This window comes from Canis lupus, chromosome 7, assembly GCF_048164855.1.
Source record: "Canis lupus baileyi chromosome 7, mCanLup2.hap1, whole genome shotgun sequence".
In the NCBI taxonomy this organism is placed as follows: domain Eukaryota; kingdom Metazoa; phylum Chordata; class Mammalia; order Carnivora; family Canidae; genus Canis; species Canis lupus.
Window position 1 is genome coordinate 7,660,453 of NC_132844.1, and position 27,634 is coordinate 7,688,086.

Below are 27,634 nucleotides of genomic sequence, written 5' to 3' on the forward strand. Positions count from 1 at the left end.
GTGTTTCTCTGTACATATTTTAAAACACTGAGCTAGGGACACCTGGCTGGCTCATCAGTAGAGCACATGACTCTTGATCTCAGAGTTGTAAGTTTGAGCCCCTGGGTGTCGAGAGTACTTAAAAAAATAAAATCTGAAAAAAAAAAAAATATTGAGCTAAAAGGGAAAAATATACCCTCGTGGAAAAGGCCTGAATTTTGTGGAGTTTAAAACTGATTTTTTCAATGTTCAGTAATTCATTGAACCTCTTTGCATTGCAAGGCTTATGTTCTCTTTTGAGTCCTGTAGATACTGAGGAAGCACAGACAAGTATTCAATAATTATTGTTAAATGCATGGATGTTCCAATTAAGCCATTATATACCACTCTAAGATAAATTTCATGAACTCTCTCCTATTCCTGGGTAGTTTCTGGGTCTTGTACATAAGCAGTAAGCCATTTGCTGAAAAAAATCCCATAAACTTTCTGGCAGAGAACCGAATAGGTACTCTTTGGCAGAAACTTCCTAGCTGCAACTGAATTAATCATTATGATTTCCAACCTGATATTTGGAGTCAAGAGAAATGAAACAAATACACTTTTCTCATCTGTATTAGTTAGCTGTACGACCAATTACCCCAAAACTTAGTGGCTTAAAATAACATTTATTATCTCAGTTTCTTGTGACTCAGGAGTTCAGGGGCCACTTAACTGGGTCCCCTGGCTCTGGGTCCCACACCAGGCTGTATCTCGAAGCTCAACTAGGAAAGGATCCACTTCCTAGCTTATTCGTGGGGTTGTTGGCAGGATTCAGCTGTTGGTTTCTTGCCATATATAGGCCTCTCCACAGAGCATCTCCCAACCTGGCAGCTTGCTTCACTAGCGTTAGGAATCCTGGAAGGTATCCTCAGCCTCCCTGAAAGTCAGGATGTCCCTTTAGAACCAGAACTTACAACCTGTCCTCTATCCTGGTGACTCCAACCTCTTCTTGTTTGAGGACCGCTTTTAATTTCCCGAAAGTTCTAAAAAGACCAAAAAGTCTGGGGGCTGTTGAGGAAACAGCATGCCTGCGAAAGGTGGCCCCCTACCCTCGCCCTCCCCCACCTCTTAGGAGTTGGCCATAACAACGTGGGTGGAGGCCTGGCAAAGCTGCAAGACCTGAGGGGGGCTGCTTATGGAACCTGCTCTCCTCTCCTCGTGAGACTGGAAGGGCATTCATTATCCCAGACGGCTGACTTTGGGCAGAACTGCCTTTGGGCGAAATTTTCACAGGCAAAAATCAAGCCATAGGCCTAGAACAAAGTCTTAGGCAAACCAGAAACACTGGGGAGGGCTGCAGAAGTTCAGGTGTCAGGCGTTAAAATTATGGCTGGTCTCTGTGCATCTCATTAGGGGAGAAAATATATAAATGTACTTAAATGGACCAGAGGGGAGTCATAAGGTTGATTCTGAGGCCTGAGTGATCTGAGCTTTGAGACGAGCTTAAAGGGAAAAATCTATACTGGCCAGAGACCAAGTTAATGGAAAATTTAATTGAAGCGAATGAAATGCCAAGCCCCATAGGTGGTGTGGCCTGGTGCCCTTTGAACCGGGAAGGCCGGGACAGGAGGCCGCAGAGGGACCTGAGGGAGAACGTGATGAGCTTATCTGAGCAAGGACGAGGGCGGGACTGAGCCCGGGAGAAGGAAAGTCTGCACACCTCCCCTAGAGCCTCAGTGAAAGGCAGTCCGGGGGCAGAGAGGAAATGTGCTGATTTGTGCCACCGAGAAGTCCTTAGAGGTCCCCTGGCTCCCGCAGCAGCAGCAGCAGCAGCAGCAGCAGCAGCAGCAGCGCTGAGTGCTGGGCCCCAGGGCGCTGAGAGCAGCCAGGGAGGCGGCCGGTGGCAGTGGCAGTCGCAGCCACCAAGGTAGGAAACAAAGGCCCAGCAGCTCCCCCAGGGCCCTGCTCTTGTTTCCGGGGCTCCTCACCCCCTGGCCCCCTTCCAGTCTCTGCTTCTCTCCTTGCCCGTCTTTCTCTGCATTCCATAGCTTACAGGCTACATGCACCCCTAGGTGGTCGCCCGGTCTCCCCCAGCAGGGCCCCGGGGGCCCCCTGGGCCACTTCCCCTTCTCATCTGGGTGTCAGAGCTGGGATCCCTGGAGCTGCCGGGCTGCTCCCCCGCGGAGCCCTCTGGACGCCGCTCCAGGGGGGTGACTTGCCTGCCAGCCTGGGCAGACCGGCTGGTCGTGGATCCCCAGCAAGGCCGCGGCCCCCCAGCCCGGGGGAGGGTGGCAGTGATGGTCACAGAAGGGGCTCGCTGTGCAGCTGCTCCTTCAATGGAGAAGTTATGACTGATGTGGGGAAGTAAGGTGGGGAGTGGAGGGCGAGTGTGTGTGTGTGTGTGTGTGTGTGTGTGTGTGTGCATGCGTGAGACGGGGCGGGGAGAACTGTTTGTACTGAAAAACAATAGTTTCTAAGACTCTGGAATTTGGGAGTTATTATTGCATGAATAGGTATTATTTGAGAATAATTTTGCAGATGGTGGTATTGTGGCTTTTTCAGGGCTTCATTTGCTTAAAGAATCCAAGTAAAGGGCCAGCTTCACTGTTTTGGATTAAACAAGAGGCCAAGTTCACATACTATGAGCAGCTAGGCCTTGGGTCCTAAATGACAAGGGGTCACCAGCAGCCTGAGCTAGAACCCCGCCAGCGGCGTCTGTACTTTCACACATGTGGGTCCCTTTTGCCTCCCTCTGCCCCTCTTGCTGCTCCGGGACTTTCTCTCTCTCTCTGGCTCCTGGCTTTCTCCTTCCTGTCCCTCTGTCTCTTCCTGCTTCCCTTTGGACCTTCTCAACATTCCAGGTGCTCTTGCCCGACCTGTCCAGAACTGCAGCAGGAACGGGTCGCATGGGGCGGGCGACCCAGAAGCCTCTGCAGAGGTGAGGGAGGAGGGGGGGTGCCCACACATGCCTGGCCCCCGAGTTTGTTCCCAAACAGGGAGGCTTGGACACAGGTCAAAATCAGAAGCAAATGGGTACACCTTGAGGCTCAAGTGGGTTTGAACTCTTCTAGAGTGTTCTTTGGCTCTGCTCATGGGCTGGATTTATATGCAGTGGCAGGGGTGTGGGGGGGGGGGATGTAGTTCACAGATCAGCAATTCTGAAAAAGGAACACCAGGCCCTCCTGACGGTTCCTAAGACATTAAACCCTGAAAATGTAGCCGCCTTCTTTGGTTGGCACCATTGGGGTGTTTGCCTTTCTATTGAAGCCTCCTCCTGTGATCGTACAAGAGCAGATTATTCCCTTTTCTGGAGGGAAGATTTAATGATTTTACAAGCGGCATCCTTTGCCTCTTGGGTAGAGGCAGGGAGATTTTGGGGAAAGTGCACGAGACCCCCTCTCCCTGACCCCGCTTTGCTGAGCTGATGTTCTCCATGGAGATCAAACGGCCCTAAACGGAGACAGGGTTGGATCCTCTTGTTTAATACGAGGTTCCGGGGTGATAAGCTCAACATCAGATGAGAAGCGATTCTCTTAAAAATTGGGGAGAAGGGCAGCCCGGGTGGCTCAGCGGTTTGGCACCTGCCTTCAGGCCAGGGCCTGATCTTGGAAACCCGGGACTGAGTCCCACATCAGGCTTCCTGCGTGGAGCCTGCTTTTCCTCTGCCTGTGTCTCTGCCTCTCTCTCTCTCTGTGTGTGTGTCATGAATAAATGAATAAAATCTTTTTAAGTAAGTAAATAAATAAATAAATAAATAAATAAATAAATAAATATCAGGGAGAAGAGGGCAGAGAACGTCTTAACCTGCCAGCCCCGTGGCTTGCCACGGGTGTGTGCGCAGGAGTTGGAGGTGCAGAGGTGCAGAGGGCACGCGTGTGCCACAGTCCCAGGACTGCTGACCCCAAAGCCACAAAACCCACTGAGAAGCGTAATTCCCTCCTCAGGTACTGATTTGGTCTTTCTTCTTTTGTTTTTGTTTTTGTTTTTGTTTTTGTTTTTGTTTTGTTTTTTGGTCCTTCTTCTTATGGACTCGAAATAGTGGTTTCAGGCAACCAACAATCCACGGGTCATGCTGTGAAATTCTTAGTTCCTAGAAGCTCTGCATACCCATAATTTCTCTCCCTGGATGTTGACAACTTCATAGTTTTGAATAGTACAAAAGGGAGGTATCCAGCAGTCATCTTTTTGACTAAAGCAAGAGGAATTGGGGTTAGATGCAAGGAACTTTTGGGCAGTGAGATTTGCAGTACAATGGCCTAATTGTGAGGGAGACTGTAAAGTCTCTTGCAGGAAGCTTTCAAAGAAGAGGCTCATTTATTTTCCTTAGTTACCACCCACCTGAAAAGAGGGCTTGGTACCAATTCGGTGCATCCCAGGGGTCAATGCACCGCCTTCACAATCTTTGCTACTTCCACGTAACAATTGCAAAAAGTGTTTACTCAAGATATTCCTTTAAAGAGATCCATTTCTTTTTTAACTTTTTAGCTGTTCATCGCTTTAAGCAATGATACCGGATCAGGGAAATCATAGTTTGATGGACTAGTTGTATTTTATTGCTGGACACTAAAATACATGCCTACAAAAAAAACAGCGTTCACCTGTTGCCATGTCTTCCAAAAAGATAACGTGTTCAAGTCCTAATTTTCAATGCCTGTGACTAGGACTTTTCTTTAGAAATAGGGTCTTTTGGGGCACATGGGGGGCTCCGCTGGTTAAGCATCTGACTCTTGGTTTCGGCTCAGGTCGTGATCTCAGGGTCATGAGTTCGAGCTCCATGTCGAGCTCCACGCTTGGCATGGAGCCTGTTTAAGATTTTCTCTCTCCCTTTCCCTCTGCCCCTGCCACACCTGCTGGTACTCTCTCTCTCTAAATAAAAAAAAAGAAATAGGGTCTTTGCAGATGTAATCCAGATAAGGTCATACTAGATCATGGGCCCTCATCCAGAGACTGATGCCTTTCTAAGACATTTGGACACAGACACAGAGGTGCAGGAAAGATGCCGTGTGGGCTTAGAGGTAGATTGGAAGGATATTTCTACAGTGAAGGATTGTTGGCCACCACCAGCAACTAGGTAGAGGCAAGGAAGGAAACTACCCTTGAGCTTTAAGAAAGGACATGGCCCTGGGTGCCTGGGTGACTCAGTTGGTTAAGCGTCCAACTCTTAGTTTAGGCTCAGGTTGTGGTCTCAGGGTCATGAGATCGAGCCCCACATTGGGCTCCACACTCAGCATGGAGTCTACTTGAGTTTCCCCTCTCCCTCTGCTCCTCCTTCTGCTCTCTCTCTCTTGAATAAATAATAAATAAATCTAAAAAAAAAAAAAAAAAAAGAACATGGCCCTGGCCCTGCCAACACCTTGATTTCATATTTCTAGCTTCCAGAACTATAAAAGAATACATTTCTGCTATCTTAGACCACTAAGTTTATGGTACTTTCTGTAGCCTTGGGAAACGAATACACCAAAGTCCCACCCAAAATCGTCCCCTGTCCCACCAGTGGGAGGCATCTACCACTTGGGGGAAATGCTGAGCTAGCTGCTCTGCGCAGGCCCTCTTCCATCCTGTGGGTGAATGATGATGGCCTTCATTGTGTCAGTCATTTTCATACTTTGGTATGATGTGAGTGTCAGCACCCCCATTTATAAGGGTGAGGAAAAGGCTGTTTAAACCACATTTGAGCAGATGTGTCTCATCAATTCTGAGCGGCACCCCAGTGCGTGCACCTGAATGTGCTGTTCACTCCAAGGCTTCCTGGGGGTTACAGGCTCTGCGGAGCCGTGGTGGGTGGTGGGGGTGGGTGGAGGGCTTATGGGTCTGTCTCCGCGGTGGTTCATCCACTGTGTCTGGAGTAACTGGTGTATCCTTTGCTGGGTACAGGGCTCTTGCCTGATGGTGTCTCAAGTTGGTTTTATTTTTTGATGAATTCATTTGGATCATAGCCCAGAAGCTGGCTTTTATTACCTTTGATCTCACCAATGGTCGTCAGCAGTTTTTAAAGCAAGAAAGTCCATGTTCCCTTGCTCCCCATTTCTGCACATCATCATAGGAGAGCAATCTTCCACCTGCATCTGTATTTCCCAGCTATCGTGCAGGCTGGGGAATTATCTGCATTCTCTACCTTACTGCTCTCAGAACTAGGAAGACATATTTAATTTGGCTTTAAAATATTTAATACACGGAATAAATGTTTTCATTACATCTTTATCACTATTTATCATGCATCGACATGAAGAATTTATATTTAGTCCTTTATAACCTGAATTGTGATGCATATTCTGTGTACACTGCTCGCAGTGGCCCAAATGCCTACTCAATAACTATCGTGTGCGCGCACCATCTATGCCAGATACCATACGTTGCCTCCTCACACGTACCAAGGCACTTGCCACCAGAGACACAAGAAGGATCGGTATCTCAGATATCAAGAGCATTCCATCAGGGAGCATAATGACAGCCTTACTGCTTACGGCCTAGAATGGTGCTAGCCTAGTAGGTGCTCAGTAAGTGTATAGTTTTCCTCCTCCTCCCTCCATTTAGGAGGCAGCCTGATATATAGGCTCCGTAGCCTGGTCCGCTTTGGAGTCTTCCCACTGATGTCTTCTGATTCAGATGGAAAAGATGCAATAGATGTCATCCAGGTGAAGAGGCAAGGAAGGATACCGACGAATGTTGAGCCTTAAGAAAGAACATGGCCCTGGGGCACCCTAGGAGGTGCAGTCAGGAAGCGTCTGACTCTTGGTTTCGGCTCAGGTGGGAGGTGAAGGTGTAGACATCCAGGTTCCTGAAGACACCCTGCAGCACTCCACTGGCCACAGAACACAAAGCACAGAGCATGCACACACTTAGGCCACGCAGCTTACTCGTGTCGCAGCGGCCAAAGCAGCGTTTGTCGGACTTGCCCATATAGCACTCGAGGACGTGTTCACACCTAGCACCAGGCTTCTGCAATGAATTTTTTAAACAGCGTTAGTGAGATGTAACTCACGTATCGTACAAGAGTGCGACAACACGGTGGTTTTTAGTGTATTCACAGAAGTGTGCAGCCACAACGGTAGAAGACTTTCAACACCTCAAAAAGCACATATCCTTTAGCTCGCACCCCTTATCCCCCCGCCCCCATGCCCTCAGCAACCACTAATCTACCTTTTCTCATTTATAGATGTATAGATTTGCCTATCCTGGACATTTCGTGTAAGTGGAATCACTTCATATGTGGCCTTTTGTGTGACTGGCTTCTTTCACTTAGCACAATATTTCAAGGTCCATTCACACTGTAGCAGTATCATCAGTATTTGTTTCCTTTTATGCCTGAATAATATTCCATTGTGTGGATAGGGCTCATTTTGTGAATCCATTCATCAGCTGTTAGTCTTCTGGCTTATTTCCACCTTTGGGCTATTAAGAATAGTGCTTCTGTATATATTCATGTACCAATGGTTGTGTGGACATATGTTTTCATTTCTCTTGAGTGAATTCCACCTCAGAGTGGAATTGCTGGGCCGTAGAGTGACTCTTGTTTGAACCAGTTGAGGAAGAGCCAGACTGTTTTCCAAAGAGGCTGAACCATTTTACAATTCACATCAGCAGTGTATGAGGGTTCCAGTTTTTTTTTTACAGCATCATCGACATTTGTTATTATCTGACTTTTTATTATAACCATCCTCGTGAGTGTGAAGCTACGCTTCTTTGTGGTTTTGATTTGCATTTCCCAATGACTAATGATGGGGAACATGTTTTCGTGTCTTTATTGGCCATTTGTATATCTTCTTTGGAGAAAGGTCTAGTCAAGTCCTTTGCCCATCTTTAAATTAGGTTGTCTTTTTCTTATTGGGTTACTCTGGAAACAAGTCCCTCAGGAAATATATGATTTGCAAGTATTTTCTCCAATTCCATGGGTAATCTTTTCACTTTCTTGGTGCTTTCAATGCAAAGACGTTTTAAATTTTGTTAAAGTCCAGTTTACCTATTTTTTCTTGTGTTGCTCATGCTTTTGGTGCCAAATGTAAGACTGCCAAATGTAGAATTTGCCAAATTCTAGGTCATAAAGATTTATTCTTATGTCTCCTTCTAAGAGTTTTATACCTTTTTGTTCTCATGCTTAGGTCTTTGGCCCGTAGTGAGTGAATTTTTGTGTATGGTATGAAGTCAGGGTCCAATGACATCGTTTTGCATGTGGATATCCAGTTGTTCCAACATCAGTTGTTGAAAGGATTTTTCTTTCTCCATTAAATGATTTTGGCACCCTTGTGGAGAATCAGCTGAACGTAGACCCATCAGTTTATTTCTGAACTCTCGATTCTATTCCATTGATCTCCTGCCTATTCTTATTCCAGTATCACACTGTCTTTATTATCATTGCTTTGTAGTTCGCTCTGGAATTGGGAAGTGTGAAGGCTATATTTTGTTCTTTTTGCATGATTGTTTTGATTAATCTTGGTCCCTCGAAAATCATGTGAGTTTTAGAATCAGCTTGTCAATTTCTATGAAGAAGTCAGCTGAGATACTGACAAGAATCACATTGACTCTGTGGATCAATTTAGGGTGTATTGCCGTCCTAACAATATGTAATCCTCGGATTCATGAATTCATGATTTTTCCCCATTTATTTAGATCTTCTTTACTTATTTTTTTAAAGGTTTCATTTATTTATTTGAGAGAGAAAGAGAGAACAAGCAGGGGGAGCAGCAGGCAGATGGAGAAGGAGAAGCAGGCTCCCCACTGAGCAGAGAGTCCGACATAGGGCTTGATCCCAGGAACCCGGGATCAAGACTGAGCCAAAGGCAGCGGCTTGACCAACTGAATCACCCAGGTGCCCCTAGATTTTCTTTACTTTATTTTAACAGTGTTTTGTAGTTTTCAGTTTTACACTTCTTTTGTTAAATCTATTCCTCCATATTTTATTCTGTTTAATGCTATTATAAGTGAAGTTGTTTTTCTTAACTTCATTTTCAGACTGTTTAATCTGAAACACAGCTGCTAATATTTGCATATTGATCTTGCATCCTGCAACCTTGCTAAACTTGTTTATTAGTTCCAATAATGTTTTTAATGGATTCTTTAGGATTTTCTATATATAAGAGATAGTTTTCTTTCTTCCTCCCCATCTAGAAGCCCTTGCTTTCTTTTTCTTACCTAATTGCCCTGACTGGAACTTCCAGCAAAATATTGCATAGATACAGTGAGAATAAGCATCCTTGTCTTTTTCTTGATCTTAGGAGGAGAAGCATCCAGTCTTTTCACCATTTACTGTGGTGTTAGCTGTAGGTTTTTTGTAGATGCCCTTTCCCAGTTGAGGAAGTTCCCTTCTATTCCTAGTGTGTTGAGTGTTTTTATCAGGAAAAGACATTGAATTTTGTCATACTATTGGGATGATTGTGCTCTTTTTTTAAAAATTCTATCTAGATGGCATATTACATTAATTGATTTTTGACTGTTAAACCAACCTTGCCTTCCTGGGATAAATCCTACTTGGTCATGGTGTATAAGTCATGTTATATGTAACTGGATTTGATCTGCTAGGATTTTGTTGAGGATATTTGCATCCATATTCATAAGAAATATTAATCTGTAGTTTTCTATTCTTGAGATGTCTTTTTCTGGTTTTGGTGTCAGGGTAATAATAATAATGGCCTCATAGAATAAGTTGGGAAGTATCCCTTTCTTATCAGTTTGGTTGGTTGCCATAACAGAATACCATAGTCTAGGGGACATAACCAACAGAATTTATTTTCTCACAGTTCTGGAGGCCAGAAGTGTAAGATCAAGATCTTATCAGGGTTGGTTTCTGTTGAAAGCTCTCTTTTCTTCATGATTTGTGGACAGCCACTGTCTTGCTATGTCCCTTCCTGGCCTCTTCTCTGTGCATCTGTGTTGCTGGGGGACAAGGAGAGAGGGAGAAAGAGAGAGAAAGCACATGTACGTGAGCCAGCATGTGCATGCCCTGTCTTATGTCTCTTCATCTTCTTGTGAGTACTATCTGCCTAACTGGTTCTCTAAGATTAAGTTCCTAACCTTAAGACCTCACTTAATCTTTATTATCTCCTTATATGTAGTCTCTTTGGGAGTTAAGGCTTCAAAATATGAATTCTGGAAGGTACACATCAGTCCATAACATTCCTCTTCTATTTTTTGGAAGAGTTTGTAAAGAATTGGTTTTAGTTTTTCTTTAAATGCTTGATAGAATCCACTCATGGAACCGTCTGGGCCTGGGGTTACTTTGTGAATAGTTTTTGATTATTAATTCATGCTTTTTACATGTTACAGGTTTGCTTAGATTGTCTATTTTTTTCAGTCAGTTTTGGTAATTTGTCCATTTCTTCTAAGTTACCTGATTTATTGGCATATGGTAGTCCATAGTACCCTTTAATGATCCATCTTGTTCCTATAAGATTTGTAATAATGTCATCTCTTTCATTTCTGATTCTAGTCATCTGACTTTTTTCTTTTTTCCTTTGGTCAATCTAGCTAAAGTTTATCAAATTTGTTGATTTTTTTTTCCAAAGGGCCAGCTTTGGCTGCATTGATTTTCCCCATTGTTTTTCTAGTCTTTACTTAATTTCTGCTTCAATCTTTATTTCCTTCCTTCTGCTTGCTTCAGGTATAGTTTGTTCTTTCCCCCCCCCCAGTATCTTATTGTGAAAGTTTAGGTTATCAATTTGAGATCTTTCTTCTTTTTAAATGTAAGTATTTACAGCTATAAATTTTGCTCTAAGCCCTACTTTAGTGTCATCCTGTATGCAATGGCTTTTATTTCCAGGCAAGTTCCATATCTATCCCCATCTATGAGAATAATTGCTAGCTCCTTGATTAAAATCAAATCTTAATCTTTCAATATCTGCATTATGAGAGGAATCCATGCATGAAGAAGACATCTGGATCTTGTTTTTCCTCATTGCCAACCTTGAAGGATCTATTTGTTTTTGTTACTCTAGCACATTTTCTTTGTGGGTGTCAAGATCCGTTTTGATCATATGTGGTATAGGGACGATTATTGATGAGACTAGGCATATATGATCTTGTCTGGGATGGGAGGGAATTTGTAGAATATTTTTCTTTCTCTTTCTATCCCCATAATGCCCTTGAACTTTGTCCTTAGAAATAAAACAAAACACCCCACACTTTTTGACCATAGGTAGAATTCACAGACAGAGTTCAACAAACTGAGATTGAGCCTTAAAAGTGTAGAAAGTCATGATTTACTTGGACAAAGGGGAGCTGATGATGAGGTTGGCTGACTCTTCAGGTCCTTTACTCCTCTTGCTCTTTTGATTGGCTCTTTACCTCTTACCTGCAGGTGAAAGGGAAGACCATGGGGCTTACCAGATCAGCATTTGTGTCTCCAATTTGTTAGCTTTGGAGGAAGGACAGTACCCTCATGTGTTCTGGGACTAAAAGTGTGGGGAGGAAGCACCATTGCCCCTGTATCTCCACCCAGGTCAAATTGTTTCTTTAACTCAGGGACATTGTGACTCCTGCTTGATCTCTCTAAAGCCTCCCGGGCCAGGTGAGGAGGGCAGTGTTAGTGGGCAAAGAGAAAAGAGAGCAGAGACAAGCTGGGAGAGACTGCTGGAAGAGCAAGACCATGCAAGGAGAAAGACCGTTGAATTTTACTTTCAAGTCATCAATAGCCAAAATCATCACTTTCCTCTGAACACAGGGAGGCACATCTCCCATCCCTACTATAATGTGCTTTGTTGGTAAGGCAAGGGTCTCGGTCTGTTGAGAGGTGAACTATTTGGGATTGTGATGTGGGGTCCATTCTACTTCATCTCTCATCTCGGCAGATGGTGACAGCTGTGCTGGGGGGAAACATTTGCCAAAACTGTCAAGCAGCTTGTTGACTTGCTTTCTGATCTCTGCTTCTCTGTCCTGCCTTCTCACTTAGCAAAAACAGTCACCACTGAGGACTGCCTGGCGAACCCTGTAGGCATGAACCGCTACAGTGTGGACCCATCCGCCTCTGCCTTTAGCCACAGGGGCTCCTTGCCCACCTCCTCCTCGCTGTACTGCAAGAGGCAGAACTCTGGAGATGGCCATCTTGGGGGAGGCCTGGTCACCACTGCCGGTGGTCCCCGCTCCAGCCCCATGTCCTCTGGAGGCCTCTTGGCACCTGGGCTGAGGCCCCCAGGCTCCAGCCCCAAGAGAAACGGGACCTCTCTTGAAGGAAACAGATGTGGTAATGTAATGCATGCTCTGACTTCCCCACGATTGAACCTCCTCGGCCCTTGCCCTGGGATCACTGCATGTAGGGGGACAGGGGCGGGGGGCAGTGGAGGGGGGAACCGTGCTGTCTGAACATGAGAACACTGGGAAATCAGAAGCCCTTTCATGGATGTCTGTTGTTTTTAAAGGCAGCTAATTTCAACCTTTGAACACAGTAAAGAAAATGGTAAATTAGAGTAGGCTAGGCTGTAGGCATAAGTAGACTCCAAAACGTACAGTGGCTCAAATGCACCAGAAATTTATTTTTTTGTTCAAGAGTCCAAGGTGGGTGCTCTCAGTTGGCAGATGCATCCCAATTTGTGAGCTCAGCTTTGTCCATTGAGTGGCTCTGCTATTCCCTGTGGCCTCCATGCCCCCCAACACTTAGCGGGTAGAAAAAAGAAAGAGTAAGCAGGGAAGGCACACGCTCTTCCCTAGAGCCTGGAAATGATGCCCACGACTTCCACTCACATTTCATTGGCAAGAAGTGGCCATCTTGCCACACCTCACTCTAAGAGAATCTGGAAGATGTAGATCAAATTCTGTGCCAGGAGAAAGAAGAACCAGATACCAGTTAAAGCATCTTCTCTTCCATAGTGGGTGACATTTGCAGGATACAAATACCGGAGTTAAACATTTCCATAGTGCTGGTTGTAATACCACCTCTGGCTCACCCATTAAAGGTAGCTTGTCGGGACGCAATGCATGGAAGTGCTCTCATTCCAGGGATAGCTTGGCATCCGTTGTGAATTATGGGTTTTTAAAAAATTATTTTCAAGTTTCAGTATTGCATTAATGAACAAAGGCGGTAGAACATAGTGGATAATCACATGGACGGTGGAGCCAGATGCACGGGACTGGAATCCTGGACCCACCACTTCCTGACTGTATGACCTTTTGGAAGTCTGGACTACTCTGTGCCTCAGTTTCCTCACCTGTAAAATTGGAATGATAATAATAGCATCTATCTCATAGGTTTGTTGGAAGGAGTAAATAAGCTTATATATCTATTTAGTGCAAGACCTAGGAAGACCTAGGACATGGTAAGAGCTCACTAAACATTATTAGTCACGGATCATGTGAGCACACCTCTCAACAGATCACAGCCCAGTAGCTCTGTACCTGAAAACTGCTGAAGAGAGGAGGCCCCAGGCCGAGGAGTCAGGGAATCTTCGTCTTGCCCCTCTGGAGCCTCTGAGTGGGTTGGCTGTCTTCTCTGGCAAGGCACATTTTTGTTCTGAGCCTTGGATCTGTCTCCCAGTAGGCCTGAGAAGCCACAGTGATGAGCTACTTTGTTTGATCCAACATCGTCCATATGCTCCCCTCAAAGACCTCCCCGGTCCCACACATGCCTCTCCTGGTTGAGGATAGAAAGGTGGGCAGGAAGCCCTGGAGGGGAAGGCAGTTCTGAGGAGCAGAGCACAGGATCCCTCAGCCACAGGGGCTCTTGCCCAGTGTAGTGGCACCCTACAGACTACTTCCCAACATGGTCACATAGAGCCATTGGCCAGGAGGAAGATTTGAGTGGACAAAACACATTTTCCAAAGAAGAGAGACACTGTTCCACCTGATTTTTAAGAACAAGAAAAGAGAACAAGATGTGGCATAAATCAACATCTTAAAGTAAATGAGGGGGCCCCAGTTATTTCCTAGGCTTATCCCCCAAGTTTGTGTAACGTCTGGTAGAGTCTGGTCAGTAAGCGTTCGTGTGTCTCTGTGCTCCTATCATGATGCCAGTGGCCTCGTGTTGTCCTTGCTTGTCAAAACCCTCAGTTTGGTGTCCCTCTGGCCTTCATATGTCTCTTCCTCTCAACCCCTTCTCCTCAACCCAGTTCCCATTTTCTTGGAACAATTGAATTGACTGATTGAATTGACTCATAATCCCATGAGTGGTAACACTTTTTAAAGAGATATTTACTGTCTCTTCCATTCAAGTTGGTGGGGTATCTGGCCCTAGGTCTTAACTATAGGATTCAAGCAGTAAGAAGAAGGCGTGATTTGGATGAAGAGAACTTCTATCCTTAGCTGAAGAATTATATGCTCCATCCCAGTCGATCTGGTGGCCCTAGATGAGGGGAATCTGGGACCCTTCAAAGGGATCTCAAGGTAGCTTCCCTTCCCCAGCCCCTTGTTGTCTCTTCCTAGAGGAGCCCTGGGAGGTCCTCTCATCCCAGCCTTAATAACCTTCTTATCTTTCATCTTCATCTCCAACCCAACCCTTTGTTCTCTGGAATGACACCCTGATTACCTGTCTGAGGAGTTTGCCTGAGGGGAGGCCCAGACCCTCCCTGGGAACCAGCTCTGAAAGAGCTCTCTCTATTAGAGTTCTGGTTGCTCCCAGGAGAGCCCCACTCACTCAGGACTTCTTCCTCTTGGGATCTTGGGTAAAATCAGAGAGCTGGAGCCCACCAGTGCCTGCTAACTTCCACTCCAAGCAAATTGCCAACTATCTCCTGAAGACTGACCGTCTCTTAAACAACTTAGAAATATTAGTGAGAACTTTGATACCCAGCAAATCAGAGTAAATTATGAACAATTAGCAAGACCCCTCTGGGCTGTGGGATATTTAAAAAATCACACAGCCACCCAGCTTCCTCAGAGTAAAGCTGCTGCAGGATGTAGCAGCTGAAGGTCATTGTTAAGCCTCTATGTTACACTGAAAAAAAAGAAAATTATTCACCCTTTGTAGGTACATTACCTCTCAAATGCTCCAACAGTTCCTTTAACCAGTACACTAGATGGAACCACTGATACCAGAAAGCCACCCAGTTATCATTCTAGCATCAAGGTGGAAGGAGGTGGTAGGAGAATATGAGGACCGAGGGCAGTGCTGACCTCTCTGAAAGAGGTCTCCACTCTGCTTACATCTCGTTGGCCAGAAGTCGTCACATGGCCACCAGCTGCAAGAGAACCTGCAAATACGGTTTCATTCTAAGCAGCCACGATCCCAGCTGGAAATCAGGGATTCCGTTACAAAGGAAGAAGTGGAAAAAAGATATTGGGGAGGCAACAACAGTCCCAACCACACCTTCAGATTAGAAATGTTCATTCCCTCAATTTCCTTCTGTAGCACTTTGTTCCCTCATCTCTAGCATTTCCTCTTTCCTGTCCCATGGTAGGACGCAGCCCCTCAGCTTTGTGAGGTCCCTTGCTCATCCCTGAATCCTCCACAGCCCCAGAAAAGGGGCCTGCTTATTTGAGGCCTATACTAAATAGCTACTTATTGAGCACCTACGATGAGCCAGACACTTGCCATACATCATTTATGACTTTTATCAGTTAATTTTATAACTTACTATTACAGTACATATAATTATTATAGTGGGTATTATCGTATACAGCGCACAGGTAAAGAAAGCGAAGATCCAGATAAGGTCATTCACATGTTGAGCCAAGATTTGACTTTAACTGGCTCCAAAGCCTGCGTCTTTCAAAATTACCCCAAGGATTTCCAAGCTATAGTCAGTGGGCTGCAGGGGGTCTCACTGAGGTTCTGGGGGCTAAGGAAGAGGGGATGGGAACAGATAGGACTCCAACACCCCACCGTCTTTAACCAGGGCCTCTTCACATTTGCAGAGTGGGGTTTTGCATATGCTTTGCTCGAACCAAGTTTGCACAGCTAAACACATTTGGAACCCATGGAGATAAGCCATGCTCAACTGAGTGGCAGTATATTAAAGTAGGAGAGAAAACCATTGGCTTCCTTGCCCATTTGTCACCTGGCTGACAGTGTGGACGCTTACTGTGGGCCCTCTGGAGGGTTATTAAGTTTTCCCTCACCCAAGGAACTGTTCTGTCTTGCTCTGGAATTCCATCCCAAGTGAAAGTAGTTGATGTAAAGAAACTGTACTTCTTTAAGAGGGTTTGACTTTGACCCAAGTCATAAACCCTAGAAGGGACCTAAAAATGGATTTTCTCCTGTGGTGCTAATCAAAATAGTTTAAAACCATGGAAGCCAGAAAACTGCACGAGCTGCAGGCAGGAGAGTGGGTATAGATGACACGACAAACTTCTCAGCCTTCTGAGGAGTGCTTACCCTGGCCTCCTGCTGTCTCGACGTATCGTACCTATGACCTCTGCCAGTGGACTCTGAGGGGATGTCGTCACAGGACACATTTCCCTCATTTGTGCTGATACTTGGATAAAAATTTGAGAGCTCTTCCCCGTCTCTCATCCAAGATGTTATAGCACCAAGAGCTATAAAGTTTTCAAATAACAAAAGCTTCCTAACTTTTGCATGCTGTAGGATTCCCAACCACAATTAGGTCCAAGTTTCAGAATCAAGAAATGAAGTAAATATGACATTGGTAGGACCCCCCAAATGCTTCCCACGGATTAGAGTTGGCTTCATCAGGTGAGGTGTTGGGTGGATAGACAGAGAGACCACTCAGTCAGAAAAAAGAAAGGAGAATGGGGCCCCTGCTCAATGCGCAGGGGCTGAAGTGAGCAAAGGCAGGGCAAGAGCTTATTCATTCCAGGGCAAGAAGAGAGTTTGTACAGAAATGCTGAGGGAAAGCACGCTGGGAGACTTGGGGTCCAGGTCAGGCAAATTGGGCTTTAGTCTGTGGGAACCAGACATTTCTGAAGAGGGAGGTAAGTTGATGGCCATGGACTTTAGGAAGACAAATCTATTGGCCATTGGAGAATGACATATAATAGCGATTAGAAGAATAGCAACTACCTTTTGATGAATTCTTACTGTTTAATGCCTCACATTATCCCATTTAATCCTCATAACGTGGCAGGTGTTTGATAGGTGAGGCAATGGAGACTCAAGGAGGCTTTGCTCAGTTTCAGCCAGCAGATACTATGCCGGGGCTTCTCTCAGGTCCAGGGATGTTGCTGTGAGCAAGACACACGTGGGCCCTGCTCTCTGACCATGTGCAATGGCAGGATCGCACCAACTTAATGACAGCTGAGACTATCGCTCCAAAGGAGAAGTATGGATGCTATGAGAGAATCAGCTAGGGAGGGCCACTGAGCCTACTCCAGGGAGGTGAGAAAGGCTTCCCTGAGGAGTGACGGCAGAGCCAGCTGGACCAGGGAAGCCGGTGTTGACTGGGCAGGGGCAGTGGGGAGAAGGAGTGGCTGGAAGCTTCTCAGCAGAGGTCAAATTGCTTGTCCAGTGTCTATGGTGGTAGAGAAGGATCCAGCCCAATTTGGCCTCATTTCAGACCTGTGGACTCTCCTTGCCTCTAGGGGCATCCTCTCTTCTCATATAGTATATCTGCTGCTCTTGAAGGAAAAAAAGAAAAATCTGAGGGGCTCCTGAGTGGCTCAGTTGGTTAAGCATCGGATTCTTGGTTTCGGCTCAGGTCCTGATCTCCGGGTCAGGGTCAGGAGATAGAGCCCCATGTCTGCTTCTCCTCTGCCCCTCCCCTAGCTCACATGCTCTCTTTCTCTCTAAAATAAATAAATCTTTAGGGGGAAAAAGAAAAACCTGATTAAAATTTGAGGATTGGTCAGACTCTCTCCCATCTCCTATCTTTCTCACCTCACAGAGTCTTGAAAATTCTTATGATAGAAATAATGAAAAACAACATTGTTTTAAACTACTATGTTGCCCAGCTAGCCTGGGCCCCTCTCACACTCTGCATGGCCTCGTTTCTAGGAAGAACGCATTCTACAGGGACCAGGTGGCTAGGAGTTGCTGAGAATGGATCTACCCTTTTCTTGCCTTCACCCCCATCCCTCCCAACCAGATCCAGCTGCTAGAGGGGTTGAGAGGGCCAAGGGGTCCTTTTGGAGACTGATGTGCTTCAAGATGCTTGTCATCAGGCTCCAACCCGAAGCCACACACTCACTTGAGTCCTACAATACTTTTGAGAAACAAGATGAAGGAACCGAAGCCCACTGAGAATGATCAGGGCCAGGAAGGGGTTGTTGGCTCCTGGTTCAGTGTGTTCTGCTCATGGACACAACCATGAGGCTTTCTGATGCATGAGAAGGTGACTCCCTCAGTGTCATGCAGGACAGCCTGTGGCATAAAGGGCCCAAAACAACGGCAGAGAGGGAAGGAGCCTTAGACATTCTTCCCACCTCCCTCATTTCACACCCAGAAGCACAAAGGTGCTTACACAGCTGGTGGGTGGTGGGGATTTTTTGACCCCCAGCCCATTGCTCATTCCATTTTCCCACATGATGCTACGGTTAGCTAACAAGCTTTCTTTGAATTATGGATGAGCAAAAGGACATGATGTGTGTGGTTGCGGGCATGTGTGAGACACAGGGACTCACGCACAGCAGTGCAAGTACCTGGGCCGCGGCAACGCCTGGGGTTGCACTGAACACTGACTCATGGGCACTCCGTTCCTGGCGCGTGTGAGATCGACTTTAGAAACAACCACCCCATCTTCCACTACACATCCACTCACAACCGGGTTTCACTCTTCACAGCAGCTCCAGTAAAGGGACACGCCGTGCACAAAGTTCCCTGAGCTGGAGAACGCCGCTGCCTCCCCATAAAGGCGTTCGGTGAGCGCTTCGCACACCCTGGTGCTCCACGAGCAGGATTCTTTTCACATCCATCATGCCTTATTGCTGTCCAATCACCCCTGCCTGGCCTGGCGGTGTCAGGCCCGACCCATCTGTCTTCCTGACACCTTCCCCGCCACCGGAGGGGGTGCTGGCATATTTATTATCTTTGAGAGCACACGCCACTGCAGAGGCTTTACAAACCTGCCACTGGAAAGTTCCATTTCTCTTCCTTCTACAGTGACATTATGTGCTTTGGATGTTGAGCAACTCCCAAGGTGTGCCAGGCTTCCCACTGCTCTCTGCCCTGCACGACTCAGAGGGCCCCGAGACAGGCTCCATGCCGGCCGGGCTGCTGCCTTGCATCCAGCAAGGGCCAGTGATGCCCACAGCGGGCCCCGGGCTCCAGGAGCAGAGCCGCCTCCAACAGCGCTGCCTCCCTTCACGGCCATCACCTGGACTGCAAAGACAAGCCGTCTTCACTGAGGGCAAGCCCGCCCCTCCTTCTCAGCCCCCGCTCTGGCCCCCTAGCAAAGTAGCACCCTGACCTTGCACAAGGGGCCTGGGCTCCCCGGGACGATGCAGAATCGGTCTGGTACTCTTCCTTCCTGTACGATACAGGAACCTCCCTCTGACCTCTGCTCTGATCCCTCTAGAATCATTCTCGGCACCCAATACCTCTGTCATCAGAGCCTTTATTGTCACCCCGATTAGGGCCAGAGCTCCCATGGGGTGAGATCCAAGGCGAATAGGACCTCCGTCCCCATGTTGAGTGCAGATGCCTTTAAATGCGGTGAAATCTCTCTAATTAGCATGCATCAGCATCCAGGGGGCATTAACAGGTGCCCGGCCAAATGCCCCATGCCAACCCACCTTCGGGGATCCTTCCAGGCCCAGCAAGGAAGAGGCGGGGGGAAACCTCCAAATAGATGCAATTCTCAGCCAAACCGTGGTGAGTTTAGGGCAGATTTGGAAACACGATGCTGTACTGCTCAGCACTGAAGGAGAAGCGTGCCCTTCTCAGGCTCATTAAGAAGAGGAGCAAGTAGGAGACATCAGGGAATCACTGCAGTTTGAGGCTGGAGGAGGCAAAGGGAAACTGAAGCTTCTGGCCATAGGATGATTCTGTAGGGAAACTGCTTCGTTGTTCGAGCCTCTGCTTTCTTCTGGTCCAAAGACAGAATGAAGGATTATCTGCTCAAGGTTTTTGTAGGAGTTATGTACAGTGTTTCTACAAAATATATTGATTCATTTTACACTTCTCGAGCCCATATTTACAAACACATCTACTTAGAACTGTGGAGGAGTCAGTGATTATAAACCCAGTAACAAGAGGATCCTGTTTTTCACCAAACACTTTGCCCAGGACCTGGTACAGAAGAGACCCTCTGTGGATGTTTATGGAATGAATGGGGTAGGGGTGGGGGGATGAGAATGATCATCCTCAAGAAATGTAAACCGAACTGGAGGTTACAGGCATGCCTATTTGCAGTATAAGGCCATCGTGGACAGCATCTTGGCACAAAGCTGTGGGGGTTAAAAGCAGAGGAAAGTGATATCCAGGTGGCAGGACACAGACATGCTGCCTCTAAAGGAGCCCGCCTGGGCTTTGATGGCTGGTGGAACATCTGTGGAAAAGCGGCAGGGTAAATGCTTTTAGAGAAAAGCCAAAAGCATCGGCTAGAGATGGAGAAGGGAAGCTGGGGAGACACTTGGTCCGTGTGCCTGGGTGGGGGCAGGGAGGGTGCAGGAGGGCAGTGGAGGCAGGCAGGGAGCCTCCTTCCCTCTCTGGAGCATCTGATGCATGGTTGCTCCAGGGCTAGGCCTGATCCCATTTCAGTCCTGACACTTGCCCTTCCTGGAGGACAGCGTTGCATTTTACAGCTAATGAGCTGAGTCGTGGTTAAATTGCTAACAATGAGGGCGGCGGGATTGTTCCTAGGTCTCTCTTGGCACCAAAACTCTTCCCCTTGTCCCAGAAGGAGAGATATGATTTAGATCAAAAAGAATCCTTGACCTTGACCTAGAGAGGGGACTCCGGAATCCATGCCGAGGCAAGGCACGGACAGAACTGGGTCTAGGGAACGCACTGAGCCAGTAGACAGTTTTTCTGTAGAAGGAAGAGATCCCAGGGCAAGAATGTCCATAGAAAACCATTGCAGGGGATTGGGTAAGAGGTTCCCAGATAGGGGAAGCCGGGTGGAAGGAAGGGATCAGAGGCATCCTTCTAAGAGCTTTAGAATAATTCAATGTGGGGAGCAGATAGGGGTGGGAGAGATAGAGTGGAAATAGAGATGTCACTGTGGTTTCAGAAACCTGAGGGGTAGGAGGAGATGCTGAGCCTGGGGGAAAAGGATGAGGTAGTTTGGGACATACAAAAAAAAAGTCAATGCCTAAAAAGTGCTGGACATCTGATTCCTTATTTTCCTCCTCCTTCACTTGCCCTGCACCTTTTAATCTGCCATGTGGGAGACCTACATGTGCAACAGTGCACCTCACGCAGCCACCGTTCGTCAAGGCCAGCTCCGCACCAGGCACAGGACTAGGCCCTTCGCTGTCAAGGACGTCCCAGCCTAGTGGGGTAGATTGGAGCAAAGGCGCGGGAGAGCAGGGGGCCGTGAAGGTGCTCGGTGCCTGCCTGCAGCAGTCACACGCGCAGAGCAGAGGACGGCCCCTCACGGACAGGGACCCAGCACAGGGACCAGAATGCACCTCAATCCTGCCATGGCTGTATTGTCTCAGTGTCACCAGGGGAGGCCGAGAGGATCTGCATTCATTTTGGCCTCCCAGCACTTTAGGGGCCCAGTGGACATCGATCCTGGCAAGCTTTCTCTGGTCACCAAGTACCCGCTTCCAGGAGGCCCGGGGCTCACTGAGGTAGAGCTGGGCAGGAAGGGTTTGCAGATCTCCAACGTGGACCCGGAGGATCCCAGCCTGTGGAAGGAGATCCATTTTCTAACACTTCCCTCCCTGGGAGAACAGAGGACTTAGGCCTGGACGGGAGGCCCTGCCTCCAGAAGGGGCCTAGCTGTGCGCTCCAGGCTCCTGGCCAGAGCAGCCGCTCCCAGCCTTTCTGTGTCACGGGGTGTCAGGGGCCTGTCACAGGAGGTGGCTCAGGCCGCTGCCCTGGCCTGGGGCCGGGGGTGGGGGGCAGGCAGCACCAGGTAGGCCGCAAGGCCTCGTCCTGTGTCTCACGTCCTCCTCTGTGCCTACCCATCCAGCCTCGAACCCTTCCCCGGCCGGGCAGGACGCCAGGCGGCCGAGGAGCAGGAACCCTTCCACCTGGACCGTGGAGGATGTGGTCCGGTTCGTGAAAGACGCTGACCCGCAGGCCCTGGGCCCTCACGTGGAGCTCTTCAGAAAGCACGTAGGCGCGGGGTGGGGGCCGGGCCTGGGGGGCGGGAGGGCCGGGGCTGCAGGAGGGGGGTGGGAGCAGGGTCCTGGGGGCGCCCCTCGCCAGGCCAGCCACTTGGTTTGGCTTTTAGGAAGGGAGCTTTGTCCCATCTATTCCTCCGTTTTGGCCTTTACCAGCAGTGCGTGTAGGCACGTAGTCTTAAAACTATTTCGGAGATTCTGAAATAAAGACAGTCAATGAAAACAAAACAAAACAAACAGGTAATAATTAAGACCTCACCTGCCAGGATTACTCTGCCCATCTGCTGCTATGGCTGCTCTAACCAGTTCCCACCAACATCTAGCTTAGACCAACACAGCTTTATTATCTTCCAGTTCAGGGGGGTCACGGGTCTGACGGGGATCTCCGTGGGGCTGAGATCAAGGCCTCTGCAGGGCTGACAATTCCTTTCTAGAAACTCCAGGGAGAATTCGTTTCCTTGCCTTTTCCAACATCTGGATCCACCCTCATTTCTTGGCCCTTGTGCCTTGGCCTTGGGCCTCTGGTCCAGCAGCAGCAGGCGAGGCCTTCCCAGGCTGCCAACTCCGATTCTCTCTTCTGATTTCTTCTTCCACTTTTCAGGATCCCCGTGGTTACACGGTCTCTCCCACCCAGTAACCCAGGATACTTCCCTGATTTTAAAGCCAGCTCAGGGCAGCTGGGGTGGCTCAGCGGTTTAGCACTGCCTCCAGCCCAGGGTCTGTTCCTAGAGACCCAGGACCGAGTCCCACGTCAGGCTCCCTGCATGGACCTGCTTCTCCCTCTGCCTGTCTCTCTCTCTCTCTCTCTCTCTCTCTGTCTCTCATGTATAAATAAATAAAAATTTTTTAAAAAAATAAATAAAGCTAGCTCATTAGCAACCATAATTCCCTTTTGCCAGGGAACCTAACATACTCACAGGTTCGGGGAGTAGGACATAGACACGTTGCAGGGAAGGATGGGAGCATTATTCTGGCCTAGCACAGTTACCACGATATTTTCCCGTCTGTCCTGTCTTTATTTGGTGCTTCTGTCATAGAAACCATATTCTCAGATCTGGGGAGACTCCTCCTCTAACCCGACACTCACATTTCATTAGGGATATATCTGACATCGCTGGACAGTGGGGCCTTGCAAGCAAGGAGCACAGAGTGGGTTCTGTTGAGACAGATCTGGCCCTCTTCCAGAGTGGTAGGGGACGGTGGGAGACCAGGAGGGGTGGGGTAAAGAGAGAAGATGAGGCCCGCAAATGAGATTTGTCCACTCTGCTATTTTGCCAACGACGCAGAGAGTGAGTGATACGGAGTAGGTGCTTCCGGCTGGCTGGCTAGACGCATGAGAGGGGCTGATGGCCCTCGCACAGTTGTAGTAGTCCTGTAACTGCCTCTTCCCGCTACCTGAGAACCCAAACTATCTACCTTTTGTCTCTTGTGACCTGAAAATAACAGTATAGGTGATCGAGGAAACCCAGCCTTACTAGGTTCATGAATTCAACGAGCATTCTGGAGACTTACCATGTTCAGACAAATGGGAACGACCTCGACCACGACCTCGAGGGGTTGGCATCCCCTTAGTAGTTCTTTGTGCTAAACCCTGGGATGAAGCAGGTGCATGAGTTAGTTGTATGCCACCTGGTATTATTAAACCCCTGAACTCCCCCGTCATTGTGTAATTAGCAATTCGGTAATCAGCTCAAGGTCGGTGGGCTTACCAAGAAAAGAAACAAGAGACTAGGGTGATGGATGGAATACCAGGGCCTCACACCAGCACCTGAAGTGGAAGAGTAACAGCTACTTTTGGGGTCTGACGGATGACACTTGGTCTAGTCCGTTCAGGCTACTGTAACAAAGTACCATAGACTGGCTGGCTCCTGAGCAAGAGCAATGTACTTCTCAGCTCCAGAGGCTGGAAGTCCAAGATCAGGGTGAGAGCCCTTTTCTGGGTTGCAGACCACCATCTTGCTGTATTAGGATACTAATCCTATTCCTGAGGGCTCCACCTTCATGACCTCATTACCTCCCAAAGTCCCCGTCTCCAAATACCATCACTCGGGGGTTGGGGCAGAGGGGGGTGGTTAGGATTTCAACATTTGAATTTGGGTGGAGGACACAAACATTCAGTCCATTGCAGATGTTTTGCTCCTTTAGCCCTAGAGGAGATGAGGAGAGAAGGATCACATGGGGGACATTGGGAGCATAACTGGGTTTAGGTTTGGTTCCTTCAATCGAGGGAGCAGGAATATGAAATATCCAGTGTGTCATATGACCTCAGGGAGATTATGGGAAGAGGGGCACATGGTATTGGCCTGCTTTAATTTATTTTCTTAAAGAAGATACAGCCCTGGGACTAAGAGAATGTGTGCCCGAGTGAATCCATATTCCATCACCTCATCCCCCAACCACGAGTTAACCATAGCCACTGTTGGATTAATCTGACCATCTTCTGGATTTTCTTTTTTTCTGATCCTGTTCCACCAGGAGATCGATGGCAATGCTCTCTTGTTGCTGAAGAGTGATATGATCATGAAGTACTTGGGTCTGAAACTGGGACCCGCACTGAAACTCTGTTACCATATTGATAAACTGAAGCAAGCCAAATTCTGAAGGTTTTTAAAAGGACAGAAGCAAAGTCCAGACAACCGGTCTCAAGATCATCTGCCTTACCAACATCCAAGCCACCTCCACAAGATGGATTTTCACCTGAAAAATCACAGCCACAAAGACTTGGTCTTTTTATTAAACGTGTGCATCTCTGCCTTTTTAAAAATTCAACGTGGCCCTTCTGAAAGGCTCCTCTGTGTTAATGATTTGCCAAAAAAAAATAATAATAATAATGGAAAGCCTATTATTTGAGCGTTTCTGATAGGTTGGTTGCTCTTAGAATGGGTCCTATTTTTATGATGAGAGGTCAGGAAACCCAATGCCACCGCCCAAGGAGAACCCTGGAGGGTTCCAACGATGTGAGAAGAAAGATCTTTGTCTCTACAGGGACACTACCACAGCACCACCTGTCTTTAACTCAGCCCCGGGGACCTATCCCTGTGAGCCTTGCTTAATTCAGCTCTGGAAGCTGTCTTCTGAGGAAACATGCCTCACCTTGCACTATCTGGAAAACTTGAATTTTTTTGCTCTCTGAAAGAGAAAGGGAAAAAAAAAAAATCTTTTCTATTCCTTGTTATTTGAAGTACTGTGTTGTCTCGCTAGAGGGCAGACTGCAAATGAAGTTTCAGGACCCTCCCTGCAGCAGTAGCTGCTGCTTTGGCTCTCGGTGGCCGGGTTAGGGTCTCGGTGAGTAAGATCTAACCTACGCAGACGGGGAGTTTCTTCCACAGTCAGTACCACAGATTGCAACTTGGGAAGAAACACTCTTCTAGAACGTTCTAGCTCATAGCCAGTCCTTATCGACTGACCTGAGATGCACAAGCAGCAAAGGCAAGAATTTGGAAGTCTGTTCTTCCTGAAGGGAGTTCCTTCCCTTTCAGAGTCCTAACTGGGGTGTGGATGTGTTGGCACGCTAAAGAGTCCTGGTGACATTTAGCCACGGGTGTTTCTTTAAAAAAAAAAAAAAAAAAAAGAGGAAGAAGAAGAAGGAAAAAATGTTTGAGATAAGCTTCGAAATGAGAGAGTGATTTCTAGTGACATTGCTGGATTATGTAGTTGTATCGCTGGCTATTTTTTCTAGCTCTCAACAAATACACAGATATGCTATCAGTGCGTTTAATTCCATTTACAGATAGGTTTTCCTTCTTCACCGTGAATAATAGGAAAAAAATTGATTTTTTTTACCCCTTCACAGTTGTGTTTAAGGAAGGACGATGAATCCCCGAGTTACTAGGCAGAGGGCATCCTCATCTCTCATTCCTCTTTTTTTTTTTTCTCATTCCTCTTTTTATCCTTCTCCTTTCTCTCTTTCCGTCTTTTATTCATCTTCCCTTGCTGAAGAGGAAACATATCTTCAAAACGAATTCACCTTTGACGCGGGCATATCCTCTTCCTTAAAAACATTTGCAGTGCTGGAGGGGAGGGGATGAAAACTAGGCCTTGCAATCTCTGGGAGGGTGACAATCAAAGAAAATGCAGGGCCTCCCTTGGCCCAAATGCAGATGAGAAGCACACCTTCCTCTATGGAGCAGGGTGGGCTTTCACCCCCCTCACCCCTCAACCAGGTGCCGGACAGGAGCTGTACAGCCTTGAGGGCAGCCAGGAGAGATTTGCATAGGGATCTTCTAGAAGTCAATTAGAACTTAGAGGAAGATCAGAAGAAAGAGTCCATGCCATGCCGTCAGACCCGCTCTGATGAGCAGTATTTGAGAAAGCGCATCATAGCAAAATAACTTTTTTGGACACACAAACGGTGGCTGGACCTAAAGCATGACAGAGACAGGAAGGAGGACAATGTCCTAAATGTGCTCACTACTAGAGCTTGAGTCATCAGGCTGTGCAAGAGCTTGGTGTCTGTTGCTTTCAACACCTGACAAAACTACCCTGAATCAGGCCCCAGACAGAGTCCTCCAAGATTTTTTTTTTAATTTTTATTTATGATAGTCACACAGAGAGAGAGAGAGAGAGAGAGAGGCAGAGACACAGGCAGAGGGAGAAGCAGGCTCCATGCATCGGGAGCCCGACGTGGGACTCGATCCCGGGTCTCCAGGATCGCGCCCTGGGCCAAAGGCAGGCACCAAACCGCTGCGCCACCCAGGGATCCCCTCCAAGATTTTAAAGTGATAAAATATTTGTTCATTGTAAGTGCTCATGGCTGGTCCGGAGTTAGATAAGTTCCCTCAAAAGGCCGTGGCTAGGTTACGTGTTCAGCACCGCCAGTGTGAAAATGGTGAGATCCAGAAAGCCCCCCCGACAACCCATCCTCACTGTCTCCACCTGTGGCGTTTTTGCTCAGGCCTCTGAAGCTCCTGCCTCTTCCATCAACATATACCTCTTGGAGAGACCTTCGAAGCTTCCTACCTACCCTCACGAGTGCCTCCCTCACTACAAAGCATGAACGTTGGTGCCCCCGCCCACGAATGAAAATCACCCCCAAACAAGGTCAAGGAGATACTTGGAGTAGTGTTTGGGGGAGAGAGATTTTCTCATCTCAAGTCTGGGAGAAAACTGGATCCATGTTCACGTGTAACTGCTGTCACCGAGGTGCGATCTCATTTTGCGTGAAACTTGAAGCAGGAGGACAGATTGCTGGAGCCATGATATTTAAGGTTTGACTTTTTAAAAATCTCATTACTCTTAAAATGAACGCTGCCATATCAGAAAATAACCCAGGGAGGAAATGCCTCCTTGCCTGTTTTTTGCACTGAAATGCAATTAGCCAACCAAATTATTGTAGCAATACTGCAATTATAATTAATTTTCACCCCTTTCAAAAATCTTGTCAAACCAGGCAGCTAAATAGCTTAGCAAATGTAAAACATGCCAGGCCATTTCCTCTAAATGGACCTTAAAGAGTCAGGCCATGTGTGTCACTTTCGTCCAAATGTGAGCTGATTTGGGGAGCCTCACACTTGTGCAGATAGGGTACTTGTCATTCCGTGGCGGTAGCTTTGCTTCAGGTTGTGGTGAATAATGATATAGTTTTGCATAATTCCAAATTAGAGTGTGTGTGTGTGTGTGTGTTCATGTC

At 47.4% G+C, this 27,634-nt stretch overlaps 1 protein-coding gene across 9 annotated transcripts in view; it reads left to right on the forward strand.

Annotated features, from left to right (window-relative positions):
- Window positions 1-27,634, forward strand: part of SCML4 (Scm polycomb group protein like 4) — a 114,835-nt gene that overhangs the window by 78,786 nt on the left and 8,415 nt on the right. For 5 of the 9 annotated variants that reach the window (XR_012033750.1, XR_012033752.1, XR_012033749.1 and 2 more), the window contains 3 exons: window positions 11,840-12,130; window positions 21,852-21,997; window positions 24,481-27,212. Coding sequence is in view for 1 of the 9 variants with exons in the window: in XM_072831871.1 (XP_072687972.1) it covers window positions 11,840-12,130; window positions 21,852-21,997; window positions 24,481-24,606 (563 nt within the window). In the remaining 8 variants the exon portion in view is untranslated. Of the gene's footprint in view, window positions 1-1,468; window positions 1,886-11,839; window positions 12,131-21,851; window positions 21,998-24,480; window positions 27,214-27,634 lie in introns of those variants that run through there. The other 4 variants (XR_012033751.1, XR_012033754.1, XM_072831871.1 and 1 more) reach the window with 4 other exon arrangements.